The 15,487-nt window shown below is 36.7% G+C and overlaps 1 protein-coding gene across 6 annotated transcripts in view; it reads right to left on the reverse strand.

Moving 5' to 3' along the window:
* Nucleotides 1–15,487, reverse strand: part of lrp1bb (low density lipoprotein receptor-related protein 1Bb) — a 316,436-nt gene that overhangs the window by 186,770 nt on the left and 114,179 nt on the right. For all 6 annotated transcript variants that reach the window (XM_008402891.2, XM_008402881.2, XM_008402905.2 and 3 more), the window contains exon 3: nucleotides 14,399–14,536. In XM_008402891.2, the coding sequence (XP_008401113.1) occupies nucleotides 14,399–14,536 (138 nt within the window). The remainder of the gene's footprint in view (nucleotides 1–14,398; nucleotides 14,537–15,487) is intronic.

A 15,487-nucleotide genomic window follows, 5' to 3' on the forward strand; every position in this document is an offset into this window, starting at 1 on the left:
ACACCAGCAAAGGAACATTATAATTATTTTTAATTTAAAAAATATATATATATTGCATGCTGAACTTCCAGCCAGAGTTACAGAGGACACCAGCATTCACAATATCCCACCATAAATCTATGTCCATAAGTTTGAATGAATTGTAGTAATTTTGCGTAAACTGAGAACACAGTTTAAGCTCAAGGTCTCTAAAGTCAACAAACACAAGTCAACCACAGCACTTGCAAAAGCTTCTATTCTTCATAGACCAGAATTCTTCCTCTCTAKACATACATGTGAGATTTTGTACATTGATAACAAAAATTACATGGGTAACAATGACCCACACCAGTGGAGAATGTACAGCTCAATTCTGTTAAAAGTAAGTTGCAGTACTATTGAAGTTTCGTGACCTAAATATAGATTTTAGTTTAGATCATAGCTTAAAAGCAAGGACATCATGGYAGCATAGATCACTCACACAACATAATACTCTCAGATCTTCAACATTCAGCCACACAGATGGCAGAATATAAATTCAGAGAGCTGCTTTGTTCCTTTGCCAGTAATAACAAGAAGTCTCACCATGAACAAGAAAACAGTGCTCCAAGGCTAACAGTCAGATTGCCCCATCTGGCCTAGTTCTAGCTTCCCTTTAGGGATGGCCATGGCCTTTGTCTTTGAATAGCCCTACTCCACAGTCTAGCTTCCCTCCACAGTCAAGGTCTATAGTTCACGTGGGACCAAATTCAGATGCAAGCCAAACACAGAAGGTACACCAAATGCCAGTTCAAAGAATCTTTGTTTTTTTTTTTTTTAAGCATAAGTAAAGAGTTGAACCAATTTCCAGGTCTGTAGCTGGAGTTGATGTTATACTGGGTGGCATGATTGACAGGTTTTATTCCACAGCAGTGAAAATGGGGCAAATAATCTCTTGAGTTTGAACTTTCAGAAAGTCTGCATGGAGAAAAAAGTGTCTGCGTGATGATTGCAGTGACACAGTTTATTGACAGGCATTTAGAAAGTTATCTAAAAAGCTTKAGCATGTCAGCTTTGACATGRCATGATGCCTTCCATACAGATAGCARTACAAACCCTAAACTTGAGAGATATAGATATTCATATAAAAAATTTTACTCTGGAGCTCAAACTAGAAGGCATACATGACAGTAAATGTTGGTAATCCTCCACAGTCCAATTTGATAAGAGATTTAAAACCTGGTGCACAGCCAGGCTTCTGACATGCCCTGAAAAATTGGAAGCAACGTCATGGGTGTGGGTGTCAGAATCTGCCAGCAAACAATGAAATTTTAATTCTACCCACTCCGGAGGAAGAAAATCCCCTGTAATGGGATTTGATGACACAAGATTGTTTCCTCATATTAGAAAGAGTAATGATATGAGTGACAATATCTTGCCAGACTGTGCAAGAACAAAGTAAGATGCATGAAATATTGATTGCCAGTGTCTGCTCTTGTTGATATAGCGTGTTGTTGGGTCTGTCTCAAAGTYGATCACAAGCAGTGATACCACAAGGCCTAAAAAGACTCAAACAGCAAAACWGTTTCTGATACAGACTTAAAAAAGGGGTGAGATTGTAACAAGAGATACTTTGATAAATTCTGCCAAAATACACAACAAATCAACARATTCATCTGTGTGAAATACGGAAACGGCAAACACGCCACTATAGAGAATTGCTACCTCATATGCTTTGGTAAAGTGGCTGCAGCATGGTGATGTAACACAGTAAAGAAGCAGTACAYATCRCACTGTGGCACAGCAGAGAAGAAAACAATCACTTTGACCACTTACGGCAAATGTTCCATCCATTAGAGGAGCAAAAATTTAATAAATATGCTAATATGTTACAGTACAAGGCTGGCTGAGCACTTTTAACCTACCACAAGAAGAAAAAAGAATCTCAGTATTTATTTTAAGCTGTATTCATGGCCGGTCATTTTACAACAGGAGCATCACTTATCAGCAGCTCCTTCAAGCAGGAGAAAACTGTTTGTTTGGATTGCTATAATGAAAAGTTAATCAAGTGAGATAATTGACTTGTTCAGAAACAAGGGGGGTGGGAATGATGTATCTTCTCCTATCAGCTGCTCCTTTTTGAGGTCTGCACTGCAGATCATTTCCTCCAATCTCACCTTATCCTGAGCATCTTTCTTTTTCACACCAACCCCTTGCATATCCTCCTTTTACTGCATCCATGAATCTTCTGTGTCATTTTTTTCATCTCCTCCATCAGCTACATTCTCAAAATCTGTTATCCAATATGTCCCATCTCTTCTCAACAGATGGAAAAAAACCATCTCAGGGTCGCCTCTTCAACTTAGTCTAAATGGGACAAAACAGGAGGGATGATGGATAGAAAAAAACAGGTATGAATATTTATGAATTACTTTGTAAGCAGAATATCGGCTAAGAAAAATTATGGTAAATATTGATAAAAAGAAATGAAATGCGGGTTTATGATAATTAACAAGTAGCAAGTAATGTTGATGTAAAATTTATTTGTATAGCACATTTAAAACCAGTTGACCAAAGTGCTTCACATTTTATTCCAGCCATCATAACATAGCAAACAAAATACAAAGAAAATACAAAAACACAAGTTAATTAAAATCAGAAGAACATGCAACTCGCGTCATGTTGAAAGCTAGTGAAAACAGTTGTTTTTAACAATGGGAAGCAAAAAAGTCTGTGTAATGTTGGAGGGCAGATTGTCCCTCACTTTAGGAGCCACAGATAATAAATCTTGATGTCTTCTGATCTCCCTCCTAGTTTTGGTACTCTGATCAGATGATCAGACGATCAGAGTACCAAGGAAGGAACATTAGGCTGTAGTAGGTCAGAGAGATAAGGGGGTGCAAGCCCATTTAGGTATTTATAAGTCAACAAGAGACTTTTAAAATATATTCATTTACACATGGGGAGCTTGTAAAAGGGGGATAAAACCAGTGAACTGTTTTCAAACCCCTGGATTGTTGTTAAGAACCGAGCCTCAGCATCCTGAACAAGCTGCAGACAAGAGAGGGAGACCTGACTGACCCCGACATAAAGTGCATTACAATAATCAAGTCAGGTTGTAATAAAGGCAAAGAGTATTTTCCCAAGGTCAGGTCTGGCTTAGGTCTAGCTCTCTGCTTTACTAAAAAAAACCTCATATATATATATATATATATATATATATATATATATATATATATGAACTTAAGTCTTAAGTCAAGGATCACAGGAAGAGAGCAAGTTGTAGAACTAGAGCTAAACCAGATAAGTTTTTATCATCATGAAAATATAGAAAAGTTGAATCATCAAGACATTTAACAGAGGATGGATGGAGCGATTCTGGGGCAAATCAATCATCAGCATAACAATGAAAATAAAGAACAGGCTTTCCTTTAATAGACCCCAACTGAGGCAGGAATGATAAAAACAAAAGTGGACCCCACATGAATGAACACTATTTTCTCTAAGTCTTTAGAAAGTAAAGAACATTTTGGAAATTTGTTTCAAATTCAAACAAGCTGAGTGGTCAAGTCCAAGTTATCTCAAGTAATATTACTCAAAGATTTCCTAACAAAAGGTTGCTTTAAAATCATAATTTCATTTACAGTATTTAGGTAAATTCTCTGTCTCAGACAATCTAGTCCTACAGTATGTTAAACTATGACTTACTGCTATTTACCATAATACTTAAATTTAACTTCTCAGACCCAGGCTCAAATAAGTAGAATCAAGAAAACACTTGAGAGAAAAAAAAAACTGTCTGAGAAGTTTAAGTTGCTGAAATATCTTAAAAAGGAAGCATGATCCCACAACCTAAAGAAATTCAAAAGCTGAAGTGAAATAAAGTCACTGGTATCCACCAGTCTTCGGAACTCCAGCAAGCCACATGTGGAGCCATTATCCACAATTAGTTAAAAAGCGAAGCCATGGTGAATCATCACAGATGGGGCCGGCCTATCAAAATTACTCAGTGCATCTGCAAATCCTCCAGGACATTACATAAAAACTGAGACCAAAATCTAAAGCTTGACAGACATCACTTTCCTCAGATAAGGTCAGAGCGCATTATTCAACAATTAGAATGAGAATGGATGAAAATGAAGATTTCTGAGGCAAAAACCAAAAATAGAATGCAAGACTCCAAAGCAAACCAGTAAATCCCCCTGACACAATGCAGGTTTTATAGAGACATAGCCAAAGTCAGAGACACTTGTGTTCAGACATGAAAAAGCTCCCAATGTGGCTGAATTAAACCAAGTCCATTAGAAGGAGATGGTAAAAATTTCTCCACAGCAACGTAAAAGACTCTTTGTAAGTAACTGCAAATACTTCACGGCAGTTATAAACGCAAAGGTGAGCATGACGAGTTTCTAGGTTTAGAAGGCATTTACTTTTTTCACTTATCCAAATCTTACATTTATTTACCAGAATCAAGGCTTGATGAAGGGAAAAACTTGTAAGTTTTGAACTCTTTGAGGTGTTATTCAGTTTTCATATTTGAAACATTGCAACACATTTCTCCACCGGGGTGAAAACCTCAAAATCAGAGCCCATAGAGAGGTGCAATGGAATCATACTCTGCAGCAATAACTGTGGCGACTGTAGCTTTACTGTGAGCAGTGAAGTAGGTCCTTCACAAGGAATGTAAAATCCAGGACATACATGATCAGTTTCACAGAACAATGTATTAGAATAGGAGTCTTTGTCTGTCAACAGTGGTGGATTGAAGAGTTTACTGTGAAAGAAACCTTTGTTGTCTGAAGGGGTTTCAAAGGCCTTACTCCTCTTAGACTGCAATCTAAATAGAGCATGAAACTACTTTTTATATTCTCATTGACCTGCTCCCTAAATGTATTTTTTCTCCACTCTTCACAATCAAGGAATGGGATAATTCTGCGGCATAAATGTCAAGTACTCATGAGCTATTACCATATCAGCTTGTTAATGATCAATGAGATTTGGGGGTCATGCTTAGTTTGTTGATGTGTTTGTTTAAATGTCAGTTGAAATGAAACATGTTCTGAACTACATCATGTTCTTGATACTGTTTTCATGTGCATTGCACTCTTATTAGGAGATTATGCATTCCCCACATGCTTGGTTGATACAGAAAGCGTAAAGGTCTTCATACATTTCTTTCAGTTCAGAAACATGAGCTACTTGAACTGTACCTACATGCATGTTTGAGAATTGTTTTTATTTGTCACTCAGTTGTGCTACCGGTGAAAATTATGCATTTTTTTTGACTATTTGCTCAGAAGTGAAGCCAAGAGCTGAAAATAAAGAATAAGGTCATTTTTTACCTGGAAATATTTTAAAGAAATATCTGTGAAATTGGATTGCACTGTTCTTTTATAAGAAAAATACACTGATAAAAGACTCCTTTTAAACAGACTTTAGCATTAGCGATTAGCATGATGTGTTTTCCTTTGAGAAAGGCAGTCTTCCCCTTACCTCAGATTTTAAAAATCCTGCAATCCAACATTCCCATTTCCAAATTTTACACAGCAATTGTAGGATTTATTTATTTATTTTTTGGCAAAAGACCAAGACCCATTTCTCCTTCCAGCACCAGACTCACACTTTTGTATTGGTAGTATTTACCCAGAATGGCCTGCGTTATAGTTGGTTTCCTGCTTTTGGAGTGGTCTCTGGTCCACTTGAGTCCACATATGCATTCAAACTGAGTCAGAGTTCACTTCAACTGGACAAAGACCAGGTTTTTTTCAAACCAGAGTTTACCGATTTGGTTAGCATCAGCATTTCATTGACCATTCATACCTCCCTAAGCAAATCAGACTTAGACAAATGCACTACTGTTCAATTAAGGTGCATTCACACCAAACAGGGCTGGTGTGAATACACCCTAAATTTAGTAAGTTTCGGAACATTTTATAATGTTTCATTATTTAAAATTGATGTATAAATGTATGTACAATCCAGCCCCTTCTGTTCTCAGTGAACTTGTAGTTCCACTCAGAGGAGGTGGGCTCTGCCACACGAGGAGTCTCCAGTGGAAACATCAAAGTGCCTCTGAGACAGACATCATCTGGACAGTCTGCTTTTTATGTTCTTTGCTCTTAGCAGCAACTGGATTCAGAGTGGGGACATTTATATGAAATTAAAGGTGTTTAAGAAAATAAAGTCAGGCATGTGATCACAACTAATCTACCATGCTATGTTGCTTTTTGTTATGTGTCTTTAATTGTGTATTTTAACAATTGTTTACTTAAAGGCCCTCCTTTAAGGCATGAGCATGGACAAAGCACAAAGCTATTGGCATCGCAACCACAGTGCAGGGCAAACAGTTGGGATGAATTGTGTGTGATGAAATGAACACAAACTTTTTGGTGACATGGTGTATTTATAGTGAATAACTATACTATTAATAAATAAAAATATAACAGATTTTAGTGATATGACTTTACTACTTTTAATCACCTCAAAACCAATCTTCCAGATAAACACAAGAGGATATAAGATAACTATTAGGCTGTGGACAAATCACAGTGGGCTGTAAGCAGCACATGATTTACATTCAGGAGAATAAGGATGTTTTTACTGGAATCCAAACCATATTATGTAGAAAAATGAAACCAAGATAGCTTTAAAGATATAATTCAGAAATATTCCAGCTGAGCTGTGACAAGATCAGTGTAACATCGCAGCAAATACATGCATCCCAGACTACAGCAGGCTTCTTGACATTTGTGACAGACCTGATTTCATCTATAACCTTCACCAATAACTGCACACTAAATATGTTCTTAGCACAACACAAAACAGTACTAAAATGCAACAAGCACAATAAAAAAGGCAAGACTATGGGGAAAAAATGGTGAAGGAAAAGAAATTAAAACCATAAATCCAGCAATTGGACAGCTATTGTCTGTTGTGTGTGTAGTATAGGATATGCCCTATTGGATGTATTCTGAGATTGTTTTTTTTTTTCATTTATTCAAATGTTTAGTAAAAAAACCTGTAGCTTGTATTTTACTTATATTTGATCCCTATTTTATTGATTTTATATTGAATTTTAATGCACTTTGCTCAACGGTTTTATTTTTCAAGATGCAATTGGGAGACCACAACACCAGAACTGGTAACTAAGTGTATATTCACAGTCTAATTAGGAAAAACAAACATTTCAGTATATATTTTTAATGAAAGTAAAAACGAATAGTACGATATGCACCCTACTATGCTGCATATTTGTAATTTATTGAAATGTCCATGAAAGTTGATAGAATAAAAAAAAAAAATCTAAGCTTACAAAAATGATACGTTGCAATGAATGGGAATGCATCGCAATGTTTCCTTGCCAGAATGTGTTTGTATCCTGGAATGTTATGTTCTGTTGGGCACATGGAGAAAAAAATTGGATACAAAAAAGATGTGATCTAGCTGTAAAAAATCCCAGGTTGTAATTATTTGAAATGTCCTTTATTTGAGTCATAAAACCTAAGGAAGGACATTATGGGGAAGGGAATTACTGGGATAAAAATGTTAAATAGATTACATTTCAGTCAGTAATTGGCACTGCTCCTAACTACTGATTTTTTTTTTAAACTTGTAAATGAAAACTTGAATAACCTTCACTATTTCAATTAATTGTTTTAAAATTCAAGACGAACGATTGAAGAACCATGTGACAGCACAGATCTTTTCATTCAAACCTCAAATCATTTAGTGACACTAGTGTGAAAGTGAATTAGTTGTATGCAAGACTTAGATTTGATTACTTAATTAATGTGGTTTGTTTTGTCTACAATTCCCGAAACTTTAAAACAAGAGAAGTAGGATTTCCTTGTGTTGTGTAAGATGACGGTATAAGTTTCGCATCCAAATAAATTGGGTTTGTTTTATTAAAGCGTTTTTCTTTCTCGTGTCATCAAATGTTACTGGAAAACCTTGGAATCAGTTTTCAAAGTTCAGATGTAGGCCAGTTCTCGCCCAGAGCTCGGCTGAGCAAGTGCACCGCATGTGACAGCATTGGAATAACACCGTCATTCTAACCAATGAGTAATCTGTTTCAATAACATTGTTTTTATTATAAAAAAATGTAAATAAATGTGTTTGTTTTCACCTTTAGGGACAGCTCTTGTGATATAAAAAGAAGCTTGATAACTGACTAACTTCTATTTATTTAGGACTGACATTTGTCTTCTTCAAATGCAAGAAGCAGAGACTTCAGAGCTCCCACAGCGCAGCCGGTAGCATCCGATTAAAAATGAGTCTTCTGAAGGTGAGCAAAAAGAGTTTGATGGTTTTCCATATGGGTACCTTCATTTCAAGGCCTCGTGGGATGCTCAGCATGTATATTCATAAGAGGTGGGCAAAAAAGGGAGGGAAAGTTTTTAAGAGAACCAGCTGGTTGCCTTCGACTTGTCTCTGGTGACCTCAATTTCTCCTGCTTCATTGAGTTTGATGTGCCACGTCCTAAACTGTAGCTCTTGCTTAGGGAACTTGTGAAGAATCTTAGATTATTACAGCGTTAAATCATAATGAAGAACCAAACCAAACCAAACCAACTTTATTTATAAAGCACTTTAAAACAACCACAGCTGATACAAAGTGCTGTACATTAAAACACAACATAATAAAAAAAATTTAAAAAATAAAAACTTACAGTTTTAAAACAAAAACATACAATTTAAAACTAGATCCCGCTGGAGTTGAAAGCCAAGTAAAATAGATGGGTTTTAAGACGAACTTTAAAAGTGGACAGTGAAGGGGCCTCTCTGACCTGCAAAGGCAAGTCGTTCCATAATAGGACCAATGACAGAGAAAGCCCTGTCCCATCTCAGCTTCCTTCTGGATCTCGGTGCCTCCAAGAGCAGCTGATCTGCTGACCTGAGAGACCGATAGGGTACGTAGGGGTGAAGAAACTCAGAGAGGTAAGCCGGGGCAAGATTATGYAGTGATTTAAAAACAAACATAAGAATTTTAAAATGAATCCTAAAATATACAGGCAGCCAGTGAAGTGAGGCCAGGACAGGGGTCACATGTTCCCTCTTTCGAGTTCCTGTCAGAAGTCATGCAGCAGCATTCTGTACTAGCTGCAGACGTGAGAGCAGCGACTGACCGACTCTCAGATAAAGTGAGTTGCAGTAATCCAATCGAGTCGAAATAAAAGCGTGGACCACCGTTTCAAAATGCTGCCTGGAAAGAAAAGATTTCACTGACACCAATTGCCTTAAATGATAAAAGCTGGWCTTAACCACGGCTCTGATTTGGCTGTCCAATTTAAAATCACTGACCACCTTAAAACCAAGATCTGTAATAACAGGTTTAAAATATACCTCCAAGGGTCCCAGGTCAACAGATGAGGACTCACATGAGCCACTGGGTCCAAACACCATCACCTCTGTTTTGTTTTCATTAAATTTAAAAAGTTCAAGGCAAACCAAGATTTAATATCACCTAGACATGCCAGGAGATGTTTGATGGAATGGACATCCTTCTGCTTCATGGGCAAATAAATCTGACAGTCATCAGCATAACAATGAAATGAAATCCCATGTTTCCTGAGGATAGAACCCAGAGGCAGTAAGTAAAGAGAGAAAAGCAGAGGGCCCAGAATTGAGCCCTGCGGGATACCATAAGGCATTGAAGCAGCAGATGAGTCAGAGTCACTAATTTTCACTGAAAATGTTCTCTCCTCCAGGTAGGACCGGAACCATTTAAGAACAGTGCCATCAATACCAACAATGTGGTGTAATCGCGATATTAAAATGTGGTGGTCTACTGTATCAAAGGCAGCAGTTAGGTCAAGTAAAATCAGAACAACATGGTTACCAGAATCACATGCAAGAAGGATGTYATTAAAAACTCTTATTAAAGCAGATTCTGTACTATGAAGAGTTTTAAAACCTGACTGAAAAACTTCCAGAATGCCATGGAGTAAGACATGGAGTAAGACATGAAAACTGAACAAAAGGGGGTAATAATGCATTAGTCTTGTATAGTAGAATTTTAAGTATTGACACGAACTGAGATGGATACATTTTGCAGCTTTCAAAYTTGACTCATGTCTGTACTGAGGAAGAAATGGAAATATTTATAAATTAATAAAAAATATATTTTCATTACAACTGTAAATCATGTTCTTTACTAATCCAATGAAATTAAAATGATCAGGTGTATGTGTGATGTATCTTGAGACTGTTTTACAATATTACACAATATTATTGTGGGCGTATACCCAAACCATTTAAACTAAAGTGATAATGTTTGAACTTGGAAATAAGTGAAACTATTGCAAGAAACATGTCCACTTAAAATAAAATGATGTAAAATTGATTATATTCATCCATGATTTGATTCTGGCAAAACTATATATCCTTTATTTATTCCCTTTTCCRGATTACTTGAGAAATTATGATTTGCAAGAAAATTGTGCAAAACAGYAGCATGGGAAATCCTGTATTACATATTTGTTTTTTGTAAGAAATACCTAAAATCAACTCTCCACTCAATAATAGACAAATATTAMATTTATTTTCTATACACATGCATCTTTGTCTCATTACCTCTATCAGAAGACCATAGCATAGTTTCATCAGATAGATTTCACAGAAGTTACCTTATGAACTAGATGCTGAATGTTTTCATGATATGGTCTAAAAATAACAAAGAATTTTACCCCTAGTATTTTTTACAATTAAACCTCATTTTAGTAAGATGCCAGGGTGAATACATTTTCTGTATGGAGCCCACAGCTACACTCCACSGCTYGCCTCCCACATGTTTCTGCATACTGACCAAAAAGTGTACAAAAAAGTTGACCTGTTTGAAGATATTTACAGTGATGGTGTGGAAACKATATACGCAGCATTTGTCTCTTTCATGAAGGTAACACCAACACTTTGAGTGGCATGGATGTTGAGAAGATGACTACAGGTTGGCCGTCTCAGCTATTAGATATGCAACACTACATACACCCGTAGGGCAAAGAGTACATTCTCTGCAAGACACACCAGTGATAAACTTAAATACATAATTAAGCACAGAAATATATAATATTGCATATTTCTAACAGTGGAAAGCAATACAGTATCTCTTATTTKTATCAGCAAAAATTATGCTTGCTTTCTGTTTTAAATAACATTCTCAGGACAAGTTATGACATAGTAAAAGACTGACGTATCATGCTGCAATAGTTTACAGATAAAACTTAATATTTTATGTGTTGACTTATAAAAAGCATTTATGTTTTTGGTATTATATCTACATTAATTCATATCCAATAAAACTTGGACAAAGACTTAAAAAAGCAGTTTATTTTTCTCTTCATCGCTATGTTTTAAGTGGAAGATGATTGTGAGAGGAATGAATTATACAGCAAGGTCAGTTTCTGTGCTATTGTGTTCTCACTGCATTTCAGAAGAATAACAGAATAAGAGGTGTTCTAATAGGAATCCATTATGGCAAAGGTAATTCATAAGTGGCAAGCAAGCAGCATCAATGTGTATTTATGACTATTAAGAACGCTGGATGGATTCCACTGTACTTTTTTTGCACTGTACTTGACACAGTAGTTCATCATTTTATGTTTTTAGAATAAATTCTCACTTTAATGCCTGTGTTTTACTTTTCAAGGATAAAGGCTAATATGCACACACACACACAAAGTTTGGAAATCACTGTGGGTTCCTCCATGTTTGACTCCAGTGTGTCAGAAAAACAGCAATTGTTTCAACTAAGAATGTACTTTTAAAAAATGGTTGACGTGCAATATCCTATGGTTCTTGGCTTGACCGTTCCAAAATCCAATCATATTCTGATCAGTGTTTTTCACTGACCAGAAATAAATGCTGACCAGGTCATCCTGAAAGGAAGAGGAATCAAAGTCTTCAAAATCATTAAAGTGAATTCAGAGTAACCACCAAAATGTAACAAACTAATTGCATTCAATAYGCACAAAGACAGAGACTTAATCTGTTGGTCAATAATCAATATAATATTGCACTAATTACTAAAACTGCACTAATCACATAAATCCCAAACATCAGATTTGAAAGACAGTTAACACATCGCCTTGGTATTTTTGTCTTGGTTTAAAATAAGATATAAACCCTGTATTACTGCAACTCCTTTTTTACAGATGTAGCAAGACGTTGGTCACAAACAGCCATTGGTTAATTTATTATGCAAGTTTATTWAGTCACCAACACAAATGGTGATCTCAGCCGATGAGGTAAAAACGCCTTGCTGAAAATGTATTGAGCTAGCATTTCTCTTGACATGCTAACCAGTTAAACACGTTTACAGTAGAGCCACATTTACAAAGACCCACTCTTAGATGCGTACCCATTCATACACTTATTAACGGGTCGGGGACAACCTATGTTGAAGTGCTATGACAAGGTCCACATCATCATGTGGCATGAGCAGAAGCTGGAAATGAATCCAATTGCAAGACAAGTACTCTTCCCTTCGAGCAGCAGTTGCTCAGTTTACTGTAGTTCAAACGGAGCATAGAAACGGGAAAGAAAGAGGATTTAAGTTTAAATGTGACAAGCTTGTCTGAGTATTTCAGAAACTGATGAAATACTGGAAATCTCATGTCCTTCAAGAAAAAAGATGCCTTAATCAATTTACTGACTAGTTTARGTCACTGAAAGACATCAGCCAAGGTATGCATCCTACCATGTCTAAACGCACAACATGTCGAACCTTGAAGCAGATGGACTGCAGCAACATAAGACCACACAGGCTGCCACTCATGTAAGCTGAAAACATAAAACTGTGGCTACAATTCAAACAAGCTCACCAAAATTTAACAGATTGGGAAAACATTCCCTGGTCCAATAATTCTCATTTTTGGCTGTGATTTAGAGTGTAGGGTTCAGATTTTGAGGTCAACAGTATTATCCCACTTTATATGCAAAATTAAAACTGCTGATGGTGATATAATGGTGTGGGAGATATTTTCTTGGCTCACTTTTGGCTCTTTATCCCCTATTAGGTATTTTATTATGATCATTGTGATAATATTTTGCGGGATAATGCATCGAATGAAAAATCTCAAAAAATCTCAAACTGGATTCTTGAACATGATAATGTGTTTGACTGGCTCCAATGGCCTCCACATTAATTGGATGTATGTTTTGTAGAAAGCATCATGGAAGTGCAGTTTACAAACTTGTAGGAACTGCATGATGCTATCATTTCAATATGGCTTAAATCTTTAAGTAATGTTTCAAGCACTTCATTGAATCTGTGCTATAAAGAATTATGGTTTGTCTCAAGACAAAAAGTGTCAAAGCACAATTAGCAAGGCTCTCCAAATAAAATGGTCAATTATTTTAAATAAATGTCACCTGGTCATGGCAGAGAGAAAGAAAAAATAAAAAAAAAATTGAGTTTGATATGTATATTGTCTCAAATTGCATTATTTAAAAAAAAATAGAATAAATACAGATTGTTGGTGGCAAAAGAACATTATAAAAGAACTGGAAATCAGAAATCAGCTACTTGCTCGATGCAACATTGAACATCTCTGAAGTGATACTAAGAAACAAACAAAAGACATGTATATATCTTCAGTACCAAATACCTTCCATTACCCCCATATCTGCAGACTTTAACAAGATTAAGTTAATGGCAATGTAAAAAAAAAGAGGGAGGAAAATACTTAAATAGTGTTTCTTCCTTCAGGACAATGAATCAGACACTGACACCTCTTTGCACCTCTGATTCATACACGGACTCATCCCAGCTTGACTTTAACTGTCTTACGGGGTCAGGACAGGTTGCGGTTTATGACTGACGGGTGCTATTGTTGTGCCAGGACCTCAGCGATTGCAGGGCAAAATATTGCCTCCTCATAGAAGCCAGGTGTCTGTAACAGCTTGGTGTATTTGCACAAAAGGTAAGCAACAACAAAAACTTGTGTACAGCACAACACCTGGCGCTGCCATCCCGCTGCTTCTCTCGGCTGCTCTGACAGTAGGGATGACGAGAAATCACCCTGGCAACCAGCTCAACAGCAAAAGGGGGAAAATGCCAACTCAAAACACCGTAGCATGAAATAAGCTGTTCTCTGTCATCTACTAAGTAGCTGATAAAAGTGTATTAAACAACAAAACAAACAGCTTCTAACTGTGGGTAAAAATGAACTATTAATTTATACAAAGAAAAGCACATATCTGGAATATGCCTTGCTAAAATATGCAATAGTATTTTAGGGAACATTAACTAGATATGAAAGTTGTATTTAAAACAAATACATGTTTTAAAAATTAATTCYAATTTAATGGGCGTAATAAATTATACAACGTTAATAATCCAAATAAGATGAGCACAATCTGATTAATTGCAGTGATAATGAAAACTCTTATCATTTTACGCATTCTAAACCCAAGGCAAGRGGAATGAACATGAAAGCTTCTCTTACCTCGACAGTGAACTCCTTCATCGTACCCGTCCTCACAGTCTCTGGCCCCGTTGCAGAGCTTGTTGAAATGAATACATTTTCTCGTCCCAATACACTGTACATGATTGAGGGGACATCTGATCACCACCTCCTGTGCACCTGAAGCAGAAAAAAAAGAGAAACCAGAACAATAATTAATCATGTCCACATCAAGAGGAAAATTCCGGTTTTAGGTAAAATAAGGAGTGCACACCAGTCGACRGAAAAAGATTCACCATCATTTGTTTTAGATGCAAGTAAACATTTTTTTTTTGTCAACCTGCTCATACCTCAAGACCTCTTTTACATGAGGAAGAACCTGCGCATATGCAAATATATTTATACTTCACAGCATTGTTCTCCACACACAACAGATGTTTCCCCACGTTGCTCTGCAGCCGCATTTGGTTAAAATCCTATAACAAACTACCTGACTGCCACAGCCAGCCAGGCGAACAGCGGAGAGCAGCTGTTTAGGGATTCATGAGGCACATAGATAAGTGACCCTCATTCATGTGTAAGCCCCAGGAGCACATAAAACTCAGCTGACCAGCACACTCGCACTGTAAAAAGCCATATTTCCACCTTAACTACACTGACATCAATTACGGATTAGCTATTGTGGCCAGCTAATGGGAAGATTTATTACCCATCGGGTGAGAGATAAAACTATTCCTAAAAGTTCTTACACCCATACTACACCAATTTTGAATTTCGTGAACATTATCTATTAGCGGAGCCCACTTCTATCTGAAAAGGTAAGACTACCCAATTAATGTGGCTAACAAAAAGAAGGGTGACAGCCTGTTCAGGGTTTTACACAAGAGAGATGTGGACATGGAAGTGTATCTCTGGACTGATGCAATAATGACTTATATCATTATCTCCTTCCAACCGTTCAATTGCCAAGAAATGGTGACTRACTAATGAAAGTACCTTGGCTACAGCAAGGGAAGCACAAAAGACTTGCACTGCTTTTATGCCCCATTTAGTTATTTCAGCTGTAGGTAGCCTTGTCCATTAGGTTTTTATGTTTCTTGAATGAAGGGAACTGGTAGTTTCCAGAAATAG

Source organism: Poecilia reticulata, linkage group LG2, assembly GCF_000633615.1.
Source record: "Poecilia reticulata strain Guanapo linkage group LG2, Guppy_female_1.0+MT, whole genome shotgun sequence".
NCBI lineage: Eukaryota > Metazoa > Chordata > Actinopteri > Cyprinodontiformes > Poeciliidae > Poecilia > Poecilia reticulata.